Genomic DNA, 21,590 nt, shown 5'->3' with positions numbered 1-21,590 from the left:
GGCCCCAGTGATATACAGGTGGATTAAATGTGGGGGTTTTTTCCCCACTCAAGGAGTTCACAGGTGCTAAGGAAGACACGCTGCTGTCTGGAGGCAAGTTCTGAAGGGATGATCAGAAGGTGAATTTGAAGGGGGTTATAAAGGATGATTAGGAATTCAACAGGTCAAGAATAAGGATGTCCAAGCTGGGGAAGCAGAATGAGCATTTGAGACATTTAGAGAAAGACAAGATCTGGTTGGAATGTAGTGCGTGTGAGAGTAGAACGATGGGGGTCTGAGGCCAAGCCAGAAAAATAAATCAGGGTAATACTTGAGGGCCTTGAATGTGAGAGTTGACACTTTATTCTCATAACTGGGAGCTGGGAGGGTATGCAAGCTGCCAGTGGCCCTATCAGCTCTGTGGTTTGAAAGCGAATCCCTTGGCCGTATGAACATGAATTAGATGCTCTTGCTCCTTCTAAGAGGACGTGGCAGAGTCCACGAAAGCACGTGCCAGTGAAGATTTTAAAAGTCAAATTTGAGTTCTTAAAGAAATAGATGTACAGAAATTTGTTTCCCATCAGATAGTAGGGTGAGGGCTTGAGAACCACTGAAAGGGATTCCAACTCTAGCTTGGTGAACAGAGCCAACAGGGCAATCAATGAAATTAGAGAAACAGGCACTAATTTTAAGGAAAAACAGTTAGTTCTCTTTTGGCCATGTTGATTAAAACAGAATTCATTTCCATTTAGGATCGAATTAACACCCTCCTGTTCCCTCACCACAAACTTGTTTCATGGAAATGCTTTCCACATTGTATTTAATGCTCTCAGTAGTACAAGACCCGCAATCCGACTGCACTGCTGAATTTTTCTGATTCTATCATCCCCTTAACACTCAGTATTTTTCTAAATTGCTCAAAAATAAAGCCAAAAGCCATATCCTTTCTTCAAGAAAAAAGATCTCCCAAGGAGAAAATGTTCTGAAGAATAGAACATGAGGAAAATGACCGTCATTCTTGCAGTTTAAGTGAGTACATTTTCCGGCTTCCTCATCAACTTCCCGATTTCCGTTTCTCCTCCTCCCAGTTCGCAGCCAGGTGTCCTAAAGCACAACTGCCACCTGCTCGTCCCCGAGCTGGTCCAAGCTCAGGACCACTGAGGGGTGAAGTGAGGAACAAAATCCAAATCATGTTTCACCCAAGGGTAGGAGCTAGTGGTAGGACTTCGACCCGGAGAGACCCACCATGTGAGGAGACCCTGAGCTCACTGTCAAAGGAGGATGCTGGGTGGGGCCCAAGGCAGTGAGATGCACATCTCCATGTAGACATCTCACTGGGCCCCACACCTGGCTGTCCACGGCCCAGGCTCTCCTGGGTGTCCAAGAACAAACTCGTAAGAGGGCTGACTCAGAGGAACAACTCTATATCAACATTCACATGACGTCATCCTTCATTAATTAATACAACAAAAATATAAGTGTCTGTGATGGGCCAGGCACTGTTCCTGACACCAGCTGAGCAGGGTGTCATACACACAAAGATGGATTTTGCATACACACAAATATTATTTTGCAGAAGAAAAAAAAAGTCACCCTTACTCTTTTATTACTATTCTTAGTAGCGTTTCTGTCCATAAAGGGACTAGCAAGCATCGCGCACTTACCAAGTTCCGGGCATTGTTCTAAGCACTTGATGTGTCCCAGCCCATGTGATCCCCACAACCACCAGCTGAGATCAGTACATCATTATCCTCATTTTATCTAGTAGGAAACTGAGTCTTGGGGAGATGAAACCACCTCCCCAAAGTCACTAGCTACGAAGTGGCAGACCAGGGTTTCCCATCTCGGTCTACCTGACCTTCTGCTTCAGCCTGACAGGTGCTTCAGCCCACAGCCGTCCCTGCACTACATCACTGACCTCCGGCCACCTGCGAACAGAGGCAGTCGCACTTACCACGTGTGCAGAGGTGGCTTGCTTTAATATTTTTCTAATTCACTGCTTTAAAATAATCCCTTTCTCTCATTTATTTATCCTCCCTTCTGCAGAGAGCTTTTCCTTCTACCTTTTTTCTTATTTGACCTCACTCAATCCTTTTGAGGAGAGGACAGTACATTTTATTATCCCTCCCGACTCAAGGTAGTGTAATACCTCACCTTTTAGTCAATATGCTTAACTCAGGCAACCTCAGGAATGTGAGGAAAAATCAGGGAGCTTGTGTTTGGACCCGCTTCTGCTCCCCCGGGAAACCTTTTCATCCTGACAGTCTGTAGATATCCATGGAAGACCTTGAGACGATCGTTCAGGAATTGTAGCCTGCTGATTCTTGTGCATTCAGGAAGACATGAAAGCAATTACCAATTGCTTAACAGACGATGCATAATATGAGAGATGAAGAATCTGGCTGTGAACACTTACACTGGGGAAATGCTGCCATGTGATTTATTTTTTCTTTCCCAGTTCAGCATCTTGTGCTAACAATATCTTACTGAGTCTTAAATACTATTGAATAATAACCCAATATAAAAAGAAAATTAAGATTTCAGAAGTTTTACCACTCAGAGGAAAGAGCATGGACTTTGGTGCTTAACCAACTATGTTCTGGGTTCTAATAACCATGTCACCTTAACAAAGTGACTCCACAGGGCTGAGCATCTACCTGTCTGTTGAAATGGAGGTAATGATAACCTGTATTCCATGCCTGTGAGGATGGGGAATAAATTCTATGAAGGATCCAACACGTAGACGCGTATCCGTAAAAGACCCCCCGAGATCAACAAGGACTAACGTTTATTGAGCACTTCCCGTATGCCAAGGACACATCCGCCGTAAGCACGTCAGGTGTATTAACTCTTTAACCCTCACAACGGTCCTTTGATTTAGCTTTTCTATCATCATCCCCATTCTACTCGTAAGGATGCAAATTCCCACCCAAGATTAAGAATGTTTCCAGATCACACAGCTAGTAAGCAATAGGTCAAAATTTGAACTCAGCAGACTAACTGCCATCTTAACCATGGCACTAACGATCTCTAAAATCAGTTCTGAGAAACCTTTCAGGAGTAAAGACTTAACCTCCAAACCATTTTCCTTTCTTGATGTACCTTATTTGTAAGCACAGGAAACTGTTTCTCAGTGACCCCAAGAAAAATCGTCCCCGGTTAACTCTGTAAGCTGTTCGATTTTACCCTCACACACAAATGAATATTCTTAATTTCTACTAATAACAGCTTCTTTCAGAAAGATTTCCCACCTGACCCTGTACCCTTGTCACCTACAAGGGACATCCTGGGGTCATTTCCCCACCTTTACTTCACTCTGGATATATTTGAAAGTAACCTTTTAAAATAATACACCTTTTCTTTACTTTTTTTGTGTGTGTTTTTTCCCCATAAGTTTAACCCAGTAAGACTCTTCTTTCTTATCTTAAAAAAGTAGTCATATGCATCTATGATTCATCACCTTTGGCCAAATACTTTCAAATATTCAAGGACTCCAACTGCCTGAGGCCTTTTTTTTAGATAACACAGTATTATACATATTCTTTTCAGCTTCAGATTCAAAATAATGCCCCTTAGATCTCACCCATTCTTTCTCTGAGTTGAAAGATTTTGGGGGGTCATCTGAAGTTTGTATGGTGATTTTTAAAATTTGTCATTTTCACTTATTTGCCTCAGGTGTGCATTAAAGCAATGGCAGTAAGGATTACCTCAGGCTCTTAATTTGCAGAATTTACTGAACAATAATGGTTACTGCTTTTCTGAGATAGATTTCCATGGCAATCTGTAAACCACCTGAAGGCACAGTGTTGGCAAACATGCTTTTATGGGATTGCAGATGTGAAAAAGTTCTTTTTAAAAAAATTTTATATTGATCACCATGAACAGGATATCACAAAATAAAATCATAGCTGAAAAACCAACGATCAAAACTAAATCCTAGTAAGATGATAAAAATCTGATGAAACTGACCAGAACTTTATGGGTCCGTTTTTCATTCACATTTTCTAGAAGCTAAGTTTCCCTCATTAAAAATATGATGTTCTAAAGTCGAAAACTGAATGCCATTACAACTAAAGAGAAAAATTATTGTAGTTTAAAATGCCTTGAGTTACAGTTGCATTATATGTTTTAAAAAATTCTTTTAGTCGTCATTTCTCATAACAATCTGCAGTGTACTTTACGTAGCTAAAAAACCCCTGGCATGTCAGCAGGGTCATTCCAGCTGTCAGTCTGAATATAGGCAGGACGAAGGAAAGAAGGCATGCCTGTCTGCTTTGTCTGAAGAGAAGAACTTCTGTTTGGATTTCCCCCATGCTCATCTGCAGATAAACTCTCCTCTTGCACTGTGTATTTCATGACATCCACATTTCCATGCAAGGGACCACTGAACTCTCTAATGATGTTCTGATTTTCTTAACCATGAACACCAGTGAACTTTCCCCGAGGCAAACCAGGTGGAAGCTAAATTATTTCCGCAAAATGAACAGTTTGTGAACTCTTGGCAAATTGAATTCCAAATAATACTTAGAGATGATCTTGACTTCTCCTGTTAAGTCTGCCACAACACACAACGCGTTTAAGACCTACACGAGAAACGCACTAATTAGCTGCATAACCTTTAAGCAAAAGTGAATGAGAACAGAAGATCACCATTGAAGAAGTAAAAGTCAAAAACCCTGAAACAGAAGTAATATGCAGATAGGACAGCTTCACTAAGGAACTGAGGTTAATGTAGATGTTGTTAGAGGTGCTGACTTACCACCTCTGAGATCTGTATTCTATTTTGTGAAGGAGGTAACTGAAGTTAAGCACATTCCTTCAAGTCAGCTATATAGCCAAGATGAAAATCTAAATTCCAGTTCTTGATCTATGTGCCTGTAGTTTGCTGCCCTGTGTACTTTCATCTGTATCTGAAAACTGAATTAAATGGGTTGTGCGTGAGAAAGGCTCTGTTTCCATTACCCACAATCTGATTGTATCATTTTCCCAGTGACACTGAAACCATCAAGTAGATGCAACATGGTTCAAAAGCGGGTACTTTTTTCTTCATCTCAAGTAAAGAAGCCTTCCAGTTCTTCTAGCATTCCATCCAAAGAGGGTTATAATTCCCCTGGAAATGACTAAAAGGGCCATAGTCGTAATTGGGATTTATACCCATTCAGAAATTCAAATATTCCACCTCAGCTATTATATCATCAAGTAATGAGGGTTCTTTTGCATCTTTAGAAGAGCCAGCTGCTCAATGTCTGATAATGAAGAAGTAGTGGAAACCATTTAAAGATGGTTATTCTACTGATATTAAACTAGCAGGAAAATGATATTAATATGTTTCATTTACAGGTTCAATATTTCCAAGCTCTTTTACATCTTTGATTGCATTTTAGTCTTACTAGTTCTTCACTAGAAAATGTAGTTGCATTATTATATATAAATCTAGGTACAGTTTCTCTCCAACCATCAAACTAGCCAAATTCCCAGTGTTACCATGTATAATATTTAAAACCTACTCTGTGACTGTGGTTGTTTTCTCTTTGCCTCTTTTTTAGTTTGGTCCTGTCTAGCTTTTCCACTAATGACCTTTATTCATTGTCCTTGGCGTGTCTACTCTCCTGGGAAGCTTGATTCCCAAAACCCTACTTCCGTATTCTCTTTGGTTTTAGTAAGAAATCCAAATGATATCTTAACTCTCAAGAAACTTTATTTTCAGTTACGTGCCTGACAGTTCTATTTTTTTTTAACATCATAGTGCATATAATATTGCTTTTCATATTTTCCCCCAGATTCCAAATTTCTTACTATAGCAGAAAAACAAAGAATTGTCACGTTTCACTATCCTAGCCCTTTCCTACAGCAAGACTCAGCCTGTCATGACCTGGAACTGATACTGGCTTTTAGACATATGACAGACACTTGGTTAGGTAAACCTGATGAAAACACAAGCCTTGTTTAATGAAACAGGGAGATAGGGGACAGACACCTGGAGTATATTACAAGTACTGTGCTGAGAGTTTGGAAAGGTGTCCGAGAAACACAAGTAGGGGAGAAGAGCCCACCTCTGATGAGAATGGCTGGGAGATGACAGCTAAGAAGAGGAGTCCAGTAGTAAAGCAAAAGGACGGGGGTTATACCAGGCAAAGCAGCAGGATGTTCAGAGGTTTGGAAACACAGCAGAACATGGTACAGTCAAGAACAGGCAATGGTTCTTGTTCTGTTTCCTGCAACCCAAAATGAATTTGCTGTCATGTAGTGTCATTTCTAAGTGTGCCTCTCCTTTGATATTTCTTTATGTAATAGTTTTATCATTTTCCTTCTTAGGTCCATGGCCTTTATCCTCTAATCTGATGTCATCTTCATAGGTCACCCTTTGAATTTGCAAAATTCCTAAGAGGCTGTCAAAAGGGTGGTTGTGTCTCACCTGGTTTCTCCCATTTCTGCTGTCTTAATTCTTCTTGCTCATAGAGATTCTGAGAGCCAGGAACATTCACAAAGTTGGTCTTTCTTTCCCCTGTACACATTCACCCTCACGTGTCGGACTCCATGTGTTTCCTCTCCAACAATCCATTCCCCAACTCTCGTGGTAGCCTTCCCCTACTGGTGGTATCAAGAACCCTCAAGCCAATCCCTTCAGGAAGGGTCACTTCCCTCTTTATTGTAAAGTGCTTGTACTTTATTGCAAAATTTCATTCTGCCTCTAGACTCTGCTTTTGTATTACATAGTCCTACAGTAATCAATGCTTTCTCTATACCTGGGATTTTAGACCCCCAAGTCATTTTAAATTATATGCTTCCCCCCCCCCCCCAGTTTTACTGAGATATAATTGACTATCCATTTTTCCTGTGATCTAACCCCTTCTCTTGTCTCTGACTCTCCCGTACTTTTTTTCTGGCAATTTAGATCCCTTAGAAAGTCTGTTATATTTTTGTCTTTTTTTTTTTTTTGGCGGGGTGGGGGGGTACTTTCCTTGCATTGGCTTCTCTGGGGAGTCATTATTCCTCATTTTTTCTTTATTCTTCCATGGACTTCACACACAGGCTTCTCTTCTTGGGTAAGGGTTTTCCTTCTTCTGTAAGAGCCATCTTCTCCCAGCATTTTTATCTTAGCTCTTCCTCTTTCTGACTAGGTTATCTAAATTACTGCTGCACCTTCAAATCCATTTTCAAAGAACTATAAACAGCATGTAACCTTGAAAATAATTTCCTCCATTCAGTCAATAATTTCCTGCATCTCCCCTAAAAGTACCCAACTGCAACCTTTTTTAGGGGCTACCAACCCCAACACACTTACCCTTCCCTTCTTGCTGAACCCCTCATGCCTCCTTGCCCTTGTTTAGGACTTGTCTCCGGGCATTTTCTGCTCAGAGGATTTGTTGACACACCTGTCAAGGACACCGCCGGCTGTTCCTACAACAGCCAGGATGCCTCTCTGTTCTGGATTAATAGCAAGTGGGAAGTGGAGTGTTTGTGTACCTCTCGATGGCTTTCTGTTTCTCCCTGTTCTGTTTCCCTATCTTAATGCCAAATCTCTTTGCTGCTGTTAATGGAACTTCAGCATACCATAGTATGTTTTTCAGTGAAACTGCCGTGTGACCTGTATCCCCCGTTTCCATCCTGAAGAGAACTAACAGTCTTTAGCCTTAGCTTGCTTGGGGACATAACCCCTGTGCCTCGCACTTTTCCTTCTGATACAGTGTACAAAATACATCCATTCTCCCTGTCATCTGAGGTTCATATCAAACTGTTTCTGTGGATTTGAATTACTGCAGGTATGTCTCCTGCGTTCTTCCCAGTTGAACTAGTAATGAGGGTCCCGCCACTGAGCCCCTTGCCAGGCAACAGCTCTCATCCCTTTTGAAGGGAACCCACACAACCAAAAAAAGACCCTCAAAATCCTCCTACTGCTTTTTCTGCCGTCCATGAGTTGTTTGATTTTCCTTATCTTCTCTCTTCCCCCTCCCCACCCTCTTGCTAAGGGAAGATAAAACAGAAAAACTAGTTTTTCCCCTTTATTCTCCTTCTCAAATTTCTTTTCTCTCCTCTGTTCCTTTCTCTATTACTTCCCACTGCCATGCCTCTCCAACCTCAATTTATCAGTTACTTTCTCCTGTCTTCTCTCTTTTTTCAAGTCTCCCATTTTCTGGGGACAGACCGAATGTCAAGCTGAAGCGTGAAGTAGAAAAGCTGGGATTGGCCCCTCGGATTTCTCTAACCTTCTCCCCTCGCCAGCTGCTGTGAAACTAGCCTAGTGTATACCCTGCTCTTTTTAATGCCTTCTTTTTGGTTCTCTTATGATTTTGAGCTCCTCTTGGCTCACAGGTGGTTCTGCTGTTAACTCTCACAGAAGGAAAAAGCAAGTATGCGTTAACTAGTTTAATGGTGCAGGAAGAACTTGCTTGGAGCGCCCCCTGGAGGTGGCTGGTGGCAGAACTTCGGTCTGCAGAGCGTTCACCCAGCCGGCTCTGAGAAGGAAAAGGAAAACCTTCCTGGGGCAGTGGTGTCCCCTGCTTGTGTGGTATTGCCGCTCCTTGTGGATTTCTTCTTGGTCACCATCCCAGAACTGAAAAGGGGAAAGTGTTCTTTGGATAAAAGCAGCATCTTGGCTTCTGTGTTCTGTTAAGACCCTGTGACCCCAGGATATCCTTTTAAGTTAGTTACAATGCACACGTGAACATAGCTGTGGAGTGACAGAAGGTCACGAAGTCTTAGCGGTTTTCGAGTATGATTAGTGAACATTTAATGCTGCTCTGCCGGGAAGACTAGATATACATCATTCAAGGGCTTCTCTCAGTCACTAGAGATGACACTTCTCCGAGTTCAAAGTGCCAAGCAACACCTTCCAAGCACTAACTGGCATTGTTTTTCATGAATACTCCAGCACCACTCATGCCTTCTGGCGCAACATTTCTATACAATGGCTTCCTCTGTAACTGCATAGGTCAAATTTGCATTTGTATACACAAAGAGGTTGCCCCTATTTCAAAATTAACTTAGTATTCACACTTCTGTTTTAAAGAAGACAATACTGGTTCTCATAGTCCGAATGACTATTTGAAGGAGCCCTCAAAGTCACAGGAGGACATGAAAATAGAATATTTAAAATTGGATCTGAGAATATGAAAAGGAATATATATACACACACATATATGAATCACTACGCTCTAACCAGAAATTAGCACAACGTTCATTGTAAATTGACTATACTCCAATGAATGAATGAATGAATGAAAATTGGGTCTGACCCAGAAAATCAAGGACATGTAGTTAACAGAGAGGGAATGTTAAAGGGACAAAGCAGCTTGGTAAAGGTTTCTCTTTAGATACCTTCCACAGGCTGTTCTCCATTATTTTCCCTTCCTCTTCACATGTCCTCGTACAATTGGTCATTTACCTGGATTCCTACTTAGGCCCTCTAATTAAAGCCGCGTCCCAAGCTATGGGGGCGTCTTCACCATCTCCGGAGATCTGCCCACCTCACTTACGTACATCTTCCATAACCTAAGGAACAGTCAACTTAAGTTTAATCCCATGATGAACTGCCATGTCATCCACTAGGGGGCAAAACAGCATTTCATAATATTTTCAAGTACTCAGAAAAATCAAGTTTTAGGGAAAGGTAACAAACGGCAGAATTTTGGGACTACAGCGCTCTACGACGTGAAGAATCTTTTGACAAGGACATTTCTAGGACTCACTTTCCAGTCTGTATTCTGCCCACATTCACCTCCCCATCCACTCAAAATTCATATATGAAATTAACCACAAATTTCTCTACTTTCTCTATTATGGTCCTTTCTAATACTTATTTCTAAAATGGAACTTACCACTTAATGGTAAACTTCTCTTTGTATGCCTGTTCTCCCCAACACAGTAAGTTTCCTAAGTGCAAGAACAAATTTTAACCCTCCTTTCTTCCTAGTACCTTGAAACATGACTGACATACTGAAAAAACCAAGTAAGTGTTTGGCAAACTGAATTAATGAAGTACAAACATTGCTCATTTTCTATGAAAAGTGTAAGGGATCACTAATCACACTTTTGAAAATATTGTTTAGAATACATTAATTTGTATTAATTATGTCAGTCTAGGCTACAGTAAGAAATTGACCCAAATATGTAATGGTTCAGCAAAAGACATTTATTTCTTGCTCAATCAATAGCACACGGCAGTTCCATATTGGCAGGTAGGGCTCTTTTACTGAACCATTTGAGGATCCTGGCTCATTGAAACTCCACTATCTTCAGCATCCAGGTTCCAAGGTCACTGTCACAGTCATAGGAGAGAACAGAGTTCATAGGTAGTTGTCGTGGAGGTCCACACCACTTCTGTTCACATTCCACTTGCCAGAATCCAATCACAAGACCTCACCCAGCTACAAGGAGGGCTGAGAAATGTAGTCTAGCTGTGTGTCTAGGAAGAAGAGGATGGATTTTGACAAATAGCTGGTATTCTCTGCTAGAGCTGAACATCCCATAAACATATATGCATTCTGTGCCAATGAATATGTACTAATCATGTCCAATGTGCCAGGCACCACACATAGTTAAAAGGATACCATATAAAGATGGCCAAGTTCATGTAAGTGAGATACAATCCCACAACCACACAAATCAACACAGGATTACTGTACATAATTACTGTGCGTGATTCCAATACCTGATAACTACAGTCAGTATTTCAAAAGAAGAATATAAGGAACTACTAAAGAATTTTGGAGAAAGGCTTTACTTGGAGAGTCAGGTAAGGCTTCTCTAAATAAACAAAATTTTAGATCAGGTCTGAACGATGAGTAAAAAGTAGGTAAGTTAAAGGGAGAATAACAAGAGGACAGAATGTGTCAGGCAAAAGAACAATTTACAAGACAACACAGTGCAATTAACATGACTTATTCAATGATGTAAAGAAGCTTGATGGGGTTGGAACACCGAGGGGGAAAGTGGATGGAGAGGAGACTGAGGAGTAAGCAGGAACCATACCATGAAGGATATTATAACTGATACTAAAGCTGTGGGTCTTTATCCCAGGAGAGACAGTAGACCTACTTGAGGATTTTAAGCAGACTTGTTATTTAAAAGGTGACCCTGCCCACCATATTGCAGCAGTCAGTTTAAGGAGAACAACTGAGAGACGACTAGACTAACCTAGATGACAGACTGTCAGAGTAGAGGGTAAATATTCTGATATTGGGATATTAAAGTTTTACTGGGAAGGGGTGGAAACAAGTGAACCTACCTAAGAGATGTCTAACAGATAAAATCAGAACTCTAAAGTCAACAGTCAACGGTAATGCCCAGTCTTCTGTCTTGAGCAACTATTTGGAGGCTGTTACCAATACTGAAATAGAGTGAGCCAAGTTTATGAGAAAGATCATAAAATTCAGTTTTTGGCATTTGAGACGAAGATCTGGATGAAATATTCTAATGTGGAAATGACAAGTAGGCAGCGGATTTATGGGTCTAGAGTCCAGATAAAAGATCTAAACTGAAGAAACAATCTTGGGAATCCCTTCTAGATGGTAACTAAAGCCACAGACTGGGATAACACCAGCTTAAGAAAAGAAATGGACTTGGACTAAACCTTGAGAAGGGAGACGAGGAATCAGCAGCCAGAGAGGCAGATAAATCAAGGAAGCATCATACTACAGAATCAAAGGAAGAAAGAGGGAGTCAACAAATTCTGCTGAGAGTTTGGGTTCATGAAAGCTGGAAAACATCTGTGGCTTACTCAGGTGGAGGTCGTTTGAAACCTTAACAGGAGCCATTTCAATAAAACAGAGAAAGCAGTGGATCATGAGTAAATAGGGACAGTGATTACAGTCTGTCCCAAAAGAGGTTTGGCTGTGAAAAGGAGCACAGGGGAGTGGCTCTATCTAGAGAAGAGGGTGGTAGAAACAGGATTTTTGTTTTAATAGGAAGCACTCATACAGTTCATTTTATGTGCCAGGGACTCTTCGAACTACTTTACTTGGCCTTCTATTTTACTATTTATTTTGTTCATTGACTTCACATTCTCTATTGTATCCCGGATTCTAGAACAGTGCGTGGCACACAGAAGATGCCCAATAAAAACGTTTCATGAACAAACAAGTGAAATGCCCGTGCCTCAGTCTGGTGATGTTTCCGTCACTCTGTCCTGCACTCTGCTGTTACTTTCAATAGGCATTTTGACTTCCTACTTTCATCATTCTTAGATCACTTCAGAATATCCACTTTTCTGTTGCTAATTATTATTTCTAGTAGGACTTCAAGTGTATCTCTTAAAATAAAAGTTAAAGATAACTGTGAAAAATCTTGAAGATAATAAATCATAAATAGAAATCTGTCTTTAACTGAATAACATGAGTTTTATGCTTATAGAAGAGTAATGAGTTTAAGCAGTGAGGACTTTGCACACGCGTCCCTGTGCCTAGAACATTCTTGCCCAGTTCTTCACAGGGTTCGCACTGAATACTCCTGTGGAATCGTCCCATCTCAGCTCAGGTACTTCAAGGACACTTCATGTCACCAGCCACCATATACACTAGCTCTGGCTGAAAGGGGGAGCTGGAAGACGCACCCTAAAGCTACATTTATATGGCAGGCACATTCATTTTACAAAGGATGTTTATTTGGGGTGGCTGGAAAAACTGACCCTGATTATTGGGGATAAACATCTCCAAGTCAAGCCTTCGTTCCTTCCTCAGTTCTATCACTAGACCCTGGAAAGGTTTAACCTTCTCTGCTCCCACAGCATCTGTGCCTCATATAGGGTGCAGTTAACACATTATATTGTTATTCTGTTTGAATTTGTCCCTCCACGACACTCTGAACTTCAGGTCACCTTATTCATCGAGGTATCTATGGAACCTAGACTAGAACCTGGAAGAGTCTTTGGTGAAACTCAACCACTGTTCAATAAGAAATAAATGAATAATTGAACGAAGACCAAGTTAATAGATTGTATAGCACCCTCACAAAAAATCAGTATTAAAAGCAGTAACACGGTCTGCTTCGCCTGAACAATTTACTGTACATTTGTACACAGGCCGGATTCAGTCTTTTTAGCCTGGGTACGTCCACAGCAACACCTCACACTGTGACCATCTGGACCATCAGATGTAAATACCGACTTGGCAGACACTTCAGGGGTAGGAGAGTAGTTATGGGAATAAAATGAATTTGAAAGATACCACCACACAAAGGATATATTTAAGGCCACCCGTTCTGCTATTAAAATTTAAAGCCTGTCATTGTCCTTTCTTACAAATGAATAACATTTTTGCATTTTTGCATATAGAGAATACGCAAATAGTCTAGATTTTCATTTTGAGAGATTATTGGACTGCCATTTGTCTGTTAGCTCTGAATAGATTCCCAACCTCAGAGAAAAACCTTCTATTCAGAGAACCTCTTGCTAATTTAACACAGAGAAAAATCTTACAATTAACATAAATAGAATATGTCCTTTTAAAATGTCACAGCCTTTAGCCAATTCAGGTACCTTTTTAAAAACTCATTCCAAAGAACTGCATTTCCAACAAGCATGTGAACTTAGCCCCATTTGCAAAGGTCATTAAAGCAAACACCTCTTTTTACACGTGAAATAATGGATGGTGCTATTAAAGTCATCAAGTAAATATTCATTTTAAATCAAGCTTTTCATTTATCCATTGGAGATGACCTCCGTTCCAATAACTATAATGCTTTTCAGAAAGGAAAGGTATTACTGTAGTTGTCTGTTAAGTCATTAATTTGTGTCTACTCTATTCAGCGGCTACTTGAAAAAAAAAATCAGAATTATCAAACTGCTCAGAACAAAGGTGCTTTCTGATTGTCAGCTCCACATTCTAAAAGAGCAGGTTAATTTCTCTGAATCTCACAGCTGGAACTCTCTAACACTAACTGGCAGTTTCCACCCAGTGATCAAGGCTATTGACTGAAATAAATGATACATACAGCTGAAGTTCCTAATAGTAATAAGGCCCCGTCACGAGCTAATCGCAGCAGCAAAAGCACTCATCTGTCAGCTGCAACCCTATAGGATCCTGGAATTATCTTATAAAAACGACACGTCCAGAAATGTTTTCATTTCCAGTTTTAGGAAAGGAGCTACATCTACAGCACTAGACACAAAGAAGGAGCTCCAAATATATTCATTAGTTGACTCGCTGATTAAACTGAGAGACACTTTTGATAGAACACTGGTGTCTGTGCTGTGTACAAAGCAAAAGGTGAGTGAGGTTCTCACTTCAATGCAATCAGCCAGCAGTGATTTATAAGCCCTTATTATGCACCTTATTAAGAAGTGTAAGGTACAACCCCTGTTCTGGAGTTTAGAGTGAAAGGAACTCACCTATATGAAAGAAACAGAAAAAACATCCCTAAGCACCATACTCCTGGCTATAAGGCAATCAGCAGCAGAAATCCACGTGGGCTGGCATCGTAAGGAGGTACTTTATCATTAAAGATTTGGAGCTTGGACTAGGGCTGAATAGTTAGGGGTAATTTGATTAGGCAGAAGGGACTAAAGTCACTCTAGATAAATTTCCTGACTAAGCAAAACTCTACTGGATGGGAGCGAATATAGGTAAGATAACCGAGAGGTAGTCATTGCTCTGGTGACTGCCAGTAATAAGCTCCCCAGAGAGGCGATTGTGGCGAACAGACAGAATCCTGCAAAAAAGAACCCTCCTAATGAGCATTTTTGAACAGCAATTTCATTCATTTCCATTTCTCTTGTCTCCTAAAGTTCAGATGAATTTGTCTGTACTTTGTATTAATTTCTGTGCTACTGACACCCATTCTGTATTTTCAGAGACTGTGAAAAGTAATTTTTTCCACTAGATTCTCCTGATGTGTAAATTAATTCCTAGGGGCGAGTAGGCACTTCAGGTGAATTTAGCACATTAGAAGTAACTCTCTATTATCTACACTAATGGAAGGGAGGTACGACCTGGGTAATTCAAAATGGGAGAATCATCTAAATCTCCATGTATTTACTTTCTGAAAATGTGTGGAAAGTAATAATTCAGGGAAGGACCTTGTCTTCAAGGAGTTTATAGTCATGTGGGGAATTGACATGTGCAATCAGACAAAAAAAGTCCTTAGTAACCTAAGAGACAATGGGTAAGATGCTCTGAGAACTCAAGGAATGAAAGAACCGAGGCTATACACACATGCTGTAATGTTCGGGGGGGTTGTCTGTTTATTTAATGGAGGTATTAGGGATGGAACCCGGGACTCCAAGCATGCGCTCTGCCGCTGAGCTATACCCACCCTTCTATGTGGTAATGTTTTCAATTAAAGTATTACTTTGATTAAGCAGAAAGAGGTACCAGTTCTCACACACACATTGAATATATTACTTCTCACCTATAGATAAATCATGTCATAGGTAGATACCCTTTCCTTTTTCAAAGATGGATTTAATGACTACCCCCACAGGAATCTCCGCAGTGGAGACTCCGGCTAAGTTAGCCAATTTAACACAACATCAAGTTACAGATAAGGCCCAAAACAGTCCTATTAAGAGTTTAACAGGAGAGGACCTGAGGATATGGCTTCTGCAGATAGACTTCTAACATCAGAATGCGGTATGGAGGTCTGACACAACCATTACCTTCTCTGGAATCACTGTTTGGGGGTGAGGGGAAGATACTAAAAAATCAACCCTGATTTGCCATCTATACCCTTCATCCCCTATGCCAGAGAGCAATGGAGAGCCTCCGGCATCCAAGAATACAACTCCACACCCTCTTGCTTATAAATATGAATGCAGAAATTTTGCACGTGTTCGATACCATGGTTTTTAGTCATCCTCAAGAGTAAGACACTTAAGGTGGGAGAACACATAGGTCTCTTTTCTGAGAAAGGTACAAGTTCTCTATATAACATCATCATTTTAAATACTTATCAGTTGTTCAGAAATATTCAGGCATAGGACTGGTGGATGTTCTTGGAACTGAAATATGGCACCAATTAAATCATGTGAGGGTTTGAGAAACTTTGCATTACTATGTATTTGGGTTTTAACCTACCACTTAGATTTTTTTTTTTTACACATTTTAGGATAAAGAAAAACGCAGTTAGACCTCACTTGAGATGAGTACAACTAAAAGTGAAAAAACTTACACTTTGTTGTATTTCTGCTATTAGTAATTTAGAATTTCTCATCAATAAATAGAATTTAAGTATAACACAAATGCAAGTCTTCTATTCAAAAATCTAAATACCAAGTATTAGACATAACCCTATTTTGAAATGTTAAAAAAAAAATTAAGTAGGTTGATTCTACCCAAAGAATGTTAGGTTCTTTTCAAAGCTATTTAATCAAGTTACGAATTTTTGCCAGGAGTTTGGCAGTACTATTCAGAATGCAGTCTCTAAAAATGTCATCTTGGTCTCATCTCCTGAACCATTGAATTATGGATATGTTTTGATGAATGTTGAAGTATAAATGAGCTATTTAAAAACTGAAATGGGTTCCAACCACTCCTGATACCTTAGTGAACGCACGACTACTGGTTAATGCCAAGAGTTTTCAGTCTAATTGTCATAGTCCTCCTCCCTGAGTTTACAATGTATATGTACAAACTACAGTCACTTTTGTTTGGAAAATGACTTACACTTTCTTATTGGTTTTCATAGCAAGAGAAACTGGGCGATATCTGCTTCTCCCTTCGCTATGTACCTACTGCTGGCAAGTTGACTGTTGTCATTCTGGAGGCAAAGAACCTGAAGAAGATGGATGTGGGCGGCTTATCTGGTAAGTCTGTGATGCTCATTGTGTGTGTGGTGTTTTTAAATGCCGTTTCATCCTTGACACCGAAGGCGTAGCACACATGCCACGACTCCCCGCTCCTTAACTGATCACAGTTCTCTTTCCTACGGAGCCTGGAAGCAGTCTCAGGATTCATCCCACCACAGAGCCCCGGGAAGCCAGTCTCAGTTTATTGGAATTGGCATAGAAGATGTAACCTATTTGCCTCCTTCATAGCCAAAGTATCAATTGTCAGTCCTACACCACTGAAAGCTGAATGTTTTTGCTGCTCTTTTGAAAGGCAATTCTTATGACCACTTGTAATTTTGTCGTGGGTTGTTTTTTGGTTTTTCTTTTTTTCAAAATTTATGATATGAAAGATAGTTTTTATCTGAGATTTATTAGGTAAATACTTATAAAGAATTACATATTAGGCAAATGTATCAAATATAGCCTAACAGTTTTTAACAACGGTGTTTCATTGAACAGTCAGCATTTCAAATATATGTGAACAGTAACACCTGGTGGAGAGGGAATCCTCATGGTAATGCTTTTTTTTTTTTTTTTTTTTTTTTACAGCTTATATTGGGGATGGGGGAGACTTTGGGATTTGAAGTTCTCTAGAACCCAATTTTAGGTTTTTTTAAAAAAAAAAAAAAAAAAGCAAAGTATACTCTTGCTCAAAAGCAGTCAGCACAAGAACTTGTCATCTCCATAGCTGAGCCCAGTTTTTATTTTCTTCTCTGTGTGATCAAATCAGTTCTGTTTTTGCTTTTCTAATAAATCACTCAAGTGTGAGAAATGTTCTTGCTATGTCACAGGGTCACCCTAAATAGTGTCTAGCTGTCACTGTGGTGGTGGAGTTAGAACCAACATTACTGGGTATTCAGTGATCTCTCTAATAAAAATGTTGCAGATTTCCAAAGCCACTCTAATGCATCATGGCGATTTTATATTCTGAAGCCTAACAGCTAAAAAACGCTACAGCTACATTTCCACTTCCTGAACCACTAATTTGCCATCCAGATTCTCCCGGTGCCCAAGTTTATTGCTGTTGATAAGTCAGTCGCCTGGGGAAGCTGCACCACCTCTTTCATGTCACTAAGACCCCACTTTAAAATGCACTGCTTTCACTGCCTAGGAGCCGAACAGAGCAAATTTATAACAATGGTCAGTTTCTTTCAAAGACCTAGAGTATTTATCGTGCCTAAGGTGCAGAATATATGCATATACATACACACATGCCTGTAGACATACAGCTTTCCTGGCACTGTCCATGGAAAAAGCCTAGAAAGAAAGACCGACCCAGTAGCAGTGAGCGTCCAGAGAGTCAGATATGGTTTGAAAATACAGTTTCTCACTAAGAGAATCTGGGCCTTACTGGAGAAATGGAAGATTCCAGGTATGGCCCAGGAACTATACAAAACAAGCCCAGAAATCTCATCTTACCAGAAAGCATGGCAACTATGGAAGACTTAAGGGGGTCATGTCACAAGACTTAGGAGCCTCCGTGAAGAGGCTTCTGCTGGCCAAAGATGTGATAATTTGAACATCAATGATGGTAATAAATACCAAGCACTTAAACCTAAAACAACAGAGTATTTAACGTGCAGAGAAATTTTTAGGCACAAGAGCAGTTCACGCCCAGATTTCTGTTTAGTATCCTGAGTGATGACTTCAGACACTTTTGACCTTTCTCCTTCCCTTGGCTCAGCAGCCAGCTCTAATTACAGGGTTCCTCCGTATCCTCTCTCTCCCCGTCCTTTCCAGACTCTCGTGCCAACCATCTCATCACCTGTGCCTAGTGGTCTTCCTCCCAGTTCACCTGATACCCTTCCTCAGAGGTCCAGAAGCAGCTCTCCCATGATGCCAGCTGGAACTTCAGGCTCCCTTATTTGTTCAGTCTTCTCTTCCAAGGTCCCAGAAATGAGTTCCCCTGGTCATAGAAAGAAATTGCAACTACAACTTGTTTGTCACAGTTTGTGCCTCCTGACACTCTGACTTCTCTTCCATCATCCATCTCTCTTGCTGTTTGGTGGCCTCAGAGAGGCTACAGGCATTTTTGAGATTGAGCCCAGGGACGCTGTCCCTGGTAGAACGTATTCACATGGCCTGTACTCGTATCTCTGGGTAGTTTGGTTACTGCTGGGCATCTCAGCGAAGGAAGGACTTCTGGGATGACTCCTGCCACCCAGTGGACTAACTTAGCACTGTGGCCTGAAAGGGACCAGGCCAGAGGTCACATCTAATTTACTGTTTCTAACTTTATATTCTTGACTCTATTCTTTACTTTTTTCCAAACATCAACCTACATTTACTGAAAATGGCTAGTTAATTGGAACCAAAGTGGGCTGTTTTGCCAGGGTTTACAATTACATTAGCTTCAGGAACGACCCAACCTGGTTTCATCCCTAAATCTGAATTGCCTGGAATGACTTGGCTCAATTGTTAAATATTAAATTAAGGCTATTTAAAGTCTTAATATCCTTAAAGAGTCCTCATCTTAAGGGCTCCCTGCTGCCTGTGAAATTAAGTCATCATCACTGAGGTCTACGTGATATAGATTCTTCCAGACCTCACCATATTTCTGTATTTTAACCAAGGTGACCAAATACTTGTCTCCAAACAGCCTATGTCATTTGCTGCCTCCATTCTTTGGTCAGTTCCTTCCCCTGGAATTCTCTTCCATCCAAAGTCTAGCTAAATCCTATCCATTCTTTGGATCCAGCTCAAGTCTTATTTCCTTCATTCATTGAACAACCATGCATTGCTTCCCTACACTGTGTTAGGCATTGTTTTGAAACTAGGTTCACATCAGTGGACAAAACCACCAAAGAACCCTGCCCCCCTCCAGCTTACCTTGTAGCATGGGGGAAAATGCGACAGGATGCTCAAAAATAAGAAGAGCACAAGGTACGGGAAGAGGTGCTAAGTGCTACAAAGGACGCACAGCAGGGCAGCAGGATAAGGAAGGTTGGGAGGAGTTTTAAATGGGGTGGTCAGAGAAAACCTCGTGAGTAGATGCCATTTCGGCAGCAACCTGGAGGAGGTGAGGAAGTGAGCCATGGGGTGCCTAGAAGAGAGAGCATTTTAGGTGGAGGATTCCATGAAGCCTTTTTTGACATATCCCCGAACAACAAATCTTTTTTTTTTTTTTTTAATGCCAGTAGTTGTTTACACCCTTCAAATATCACTCTTCTCTCACTAGACTGTGCCCTATATTTATGCACCCAAAGTGCCTGCACTGACTGGTAGCACTGAGCAGAGCTGCTGAAGGAGTAATGAATTATTTACAAAGGAGCTATGGCCTGGAAAAAACAAGTCTTGCATTTCAAATTTGTTTAACCTATTTACCATTAAAATAACTTTGAGCACTTAGATGGTCTGTCTCAAAGTACGTTGACCTATGTCCGAGGAGACCAAAGTTATATAATGAGATCATTCCAGGTAATTCCAATACCAAACTACATTTGCTGGAAAATGGCTAGTTAACTGGAACCCAAGTGGGGGTTTTTTTGCCAGCATTTAAATCTCAGTCTGCCACTGCCAGCCATTTGACATTGGATAAGTTACCTAGCTTTCTAAGCCTCAGTTGCATTATCTGTGAAGTGGGAGTAATAAGAGACTCTTGTTTATAAGGTTATTGTGAGAAATAAATGAGAGCAGACTAACAAGCTCACTGGATATTACTGTAATTATTTCTATTAGTAATGCTATTGAATCCTAAGCTAAATATGCAAAATGTGAAAGCAGCCAATGGACAGTTTAACCAATTGCTTGATTCAGTGGAAAGAAAAGAAAGTTTGATGGGGTTGGCTGCTCAGTTCAGAGGAAATGGTGCAGTAGACCCATGTTTTGCACAGACCCAATAGTGAATTAAGACAAGGTATGGAATTCAGATGAGGTATGGAATTCATCAACAAAAAAGATTGAAAATAAGAAATGGAAACATTTTAAAAACTAATTTCTTACTACCCTTTAACAGGGTTGGTTTCTTTCTTTTCTACTGTGTTAATTCAAAATGAATTGCCCTAAGATTTTGCCTCTATCATAAACCCAAAAGAGAAAAACATGTGAAACCCAACTCTTATTTTATAGTGACAGTCTTGACTGGACCATCCACATACCTACAGCAGACCCCTGAACTGTCATGCTTCACATTACAACTCTCAAGTACTTGTGAGCAACTGTCAGTGTTTCTGAATCTAGCTATTTGTACTGAAATGTTGAATCTTTCAGGCTTCAAGGCTGTTCTTCAGGAGCAAGTTGATGCAGTAGGAAATGAATAGCTTTTTTGCCCTGTACTTAGAGAAAAAAATCAAGCCTTCTGCCTAGGAACCACATCTTAATATTCATCTGCACATTTGGAGTACATCTCCCTTCAAATAAGAAATGTTTCCTTTTGGTTAAAAGAGAGGGAGGACATGAAAAATGCCTTAGTTCATTCAGGCTGCTATAACAGGATACCGTAACATGGGTGTCTTGTAAAGAGAAAGTTCACACAGCTCTGGAGGCTGTTAAGTCCAAGATCAAGGTGCCAGCAGGCTCACTGTCTGGTGAGAACCTGCTTCCTGGTTCATAGCTGGTGTTTTCTCTGCGTTGTCACACGGTGGAAGGAACAAGGGAGCTCTCTGGAGTCTCTTTTATGAGGTCACTAATTTCATCCATGAGGGCTCCACCCTCAAGACCTAATCACCTCCCAAAGGTCCCACCTCCAAAAGCCATTGCATTAGGGTCTCTGATTCAATGTATGAATTTTTAGGGGAACATTAACATTCAACCTATAGCAAAGAGATCTAAGAAACTGCAAGCATCAAAAAAGTTAAGGATTCCTAAAAGTATGAGGGTATATGTCTTACATTTTCTAGCTGTGTAATTT

General features: G+C 40.6%; 1 protein-coding gene across 4 annotated transcripts in view; it reads left to right on the top strand.

The window, feature by feature from the left end:
* Nucleotides 1–21,590, top strand: part of SYT1 (synaptotagmin 1) — a 900,038-nt gene that overhangs the window by 805,579 nt on the left and 72,869 nt on the right. For all 4 annotated transcript variants that reach the window (XM_074375356.1, XM_045519433.2, XM_010958829.3 and 1 more), the window contains one exon: nt 16,600–16,717. In XM_074375356.1, the coding sequence (XP_074231457.1) occupies nt 16,600–16,717 (118 nt within the window). The remainder of the gene's footprint in view (nt 1–16,599; nt 16,718–21,590) is intronic.

Source organism: Camelus bactrianus, chromosome 12, assembly GCF_048773025.1.
Source record: "Camelus bactrianus isolate YW-2024 breed Bactrian camel chromosome 12, ASM4877302v1, whole genome shotgun sequence".
In the NCBI taxonomy this organism is placed as follows: Eukaryota; Metazoa; Chordata; class Mammalia; order Artiodactyla; family Camelidae; genus Camelus; species Camelus bactrianus.
Note: the sequence above shows the minus strand (reverse complement) of the source record. Positions and strands in the feature narration are given on the sequence as shown.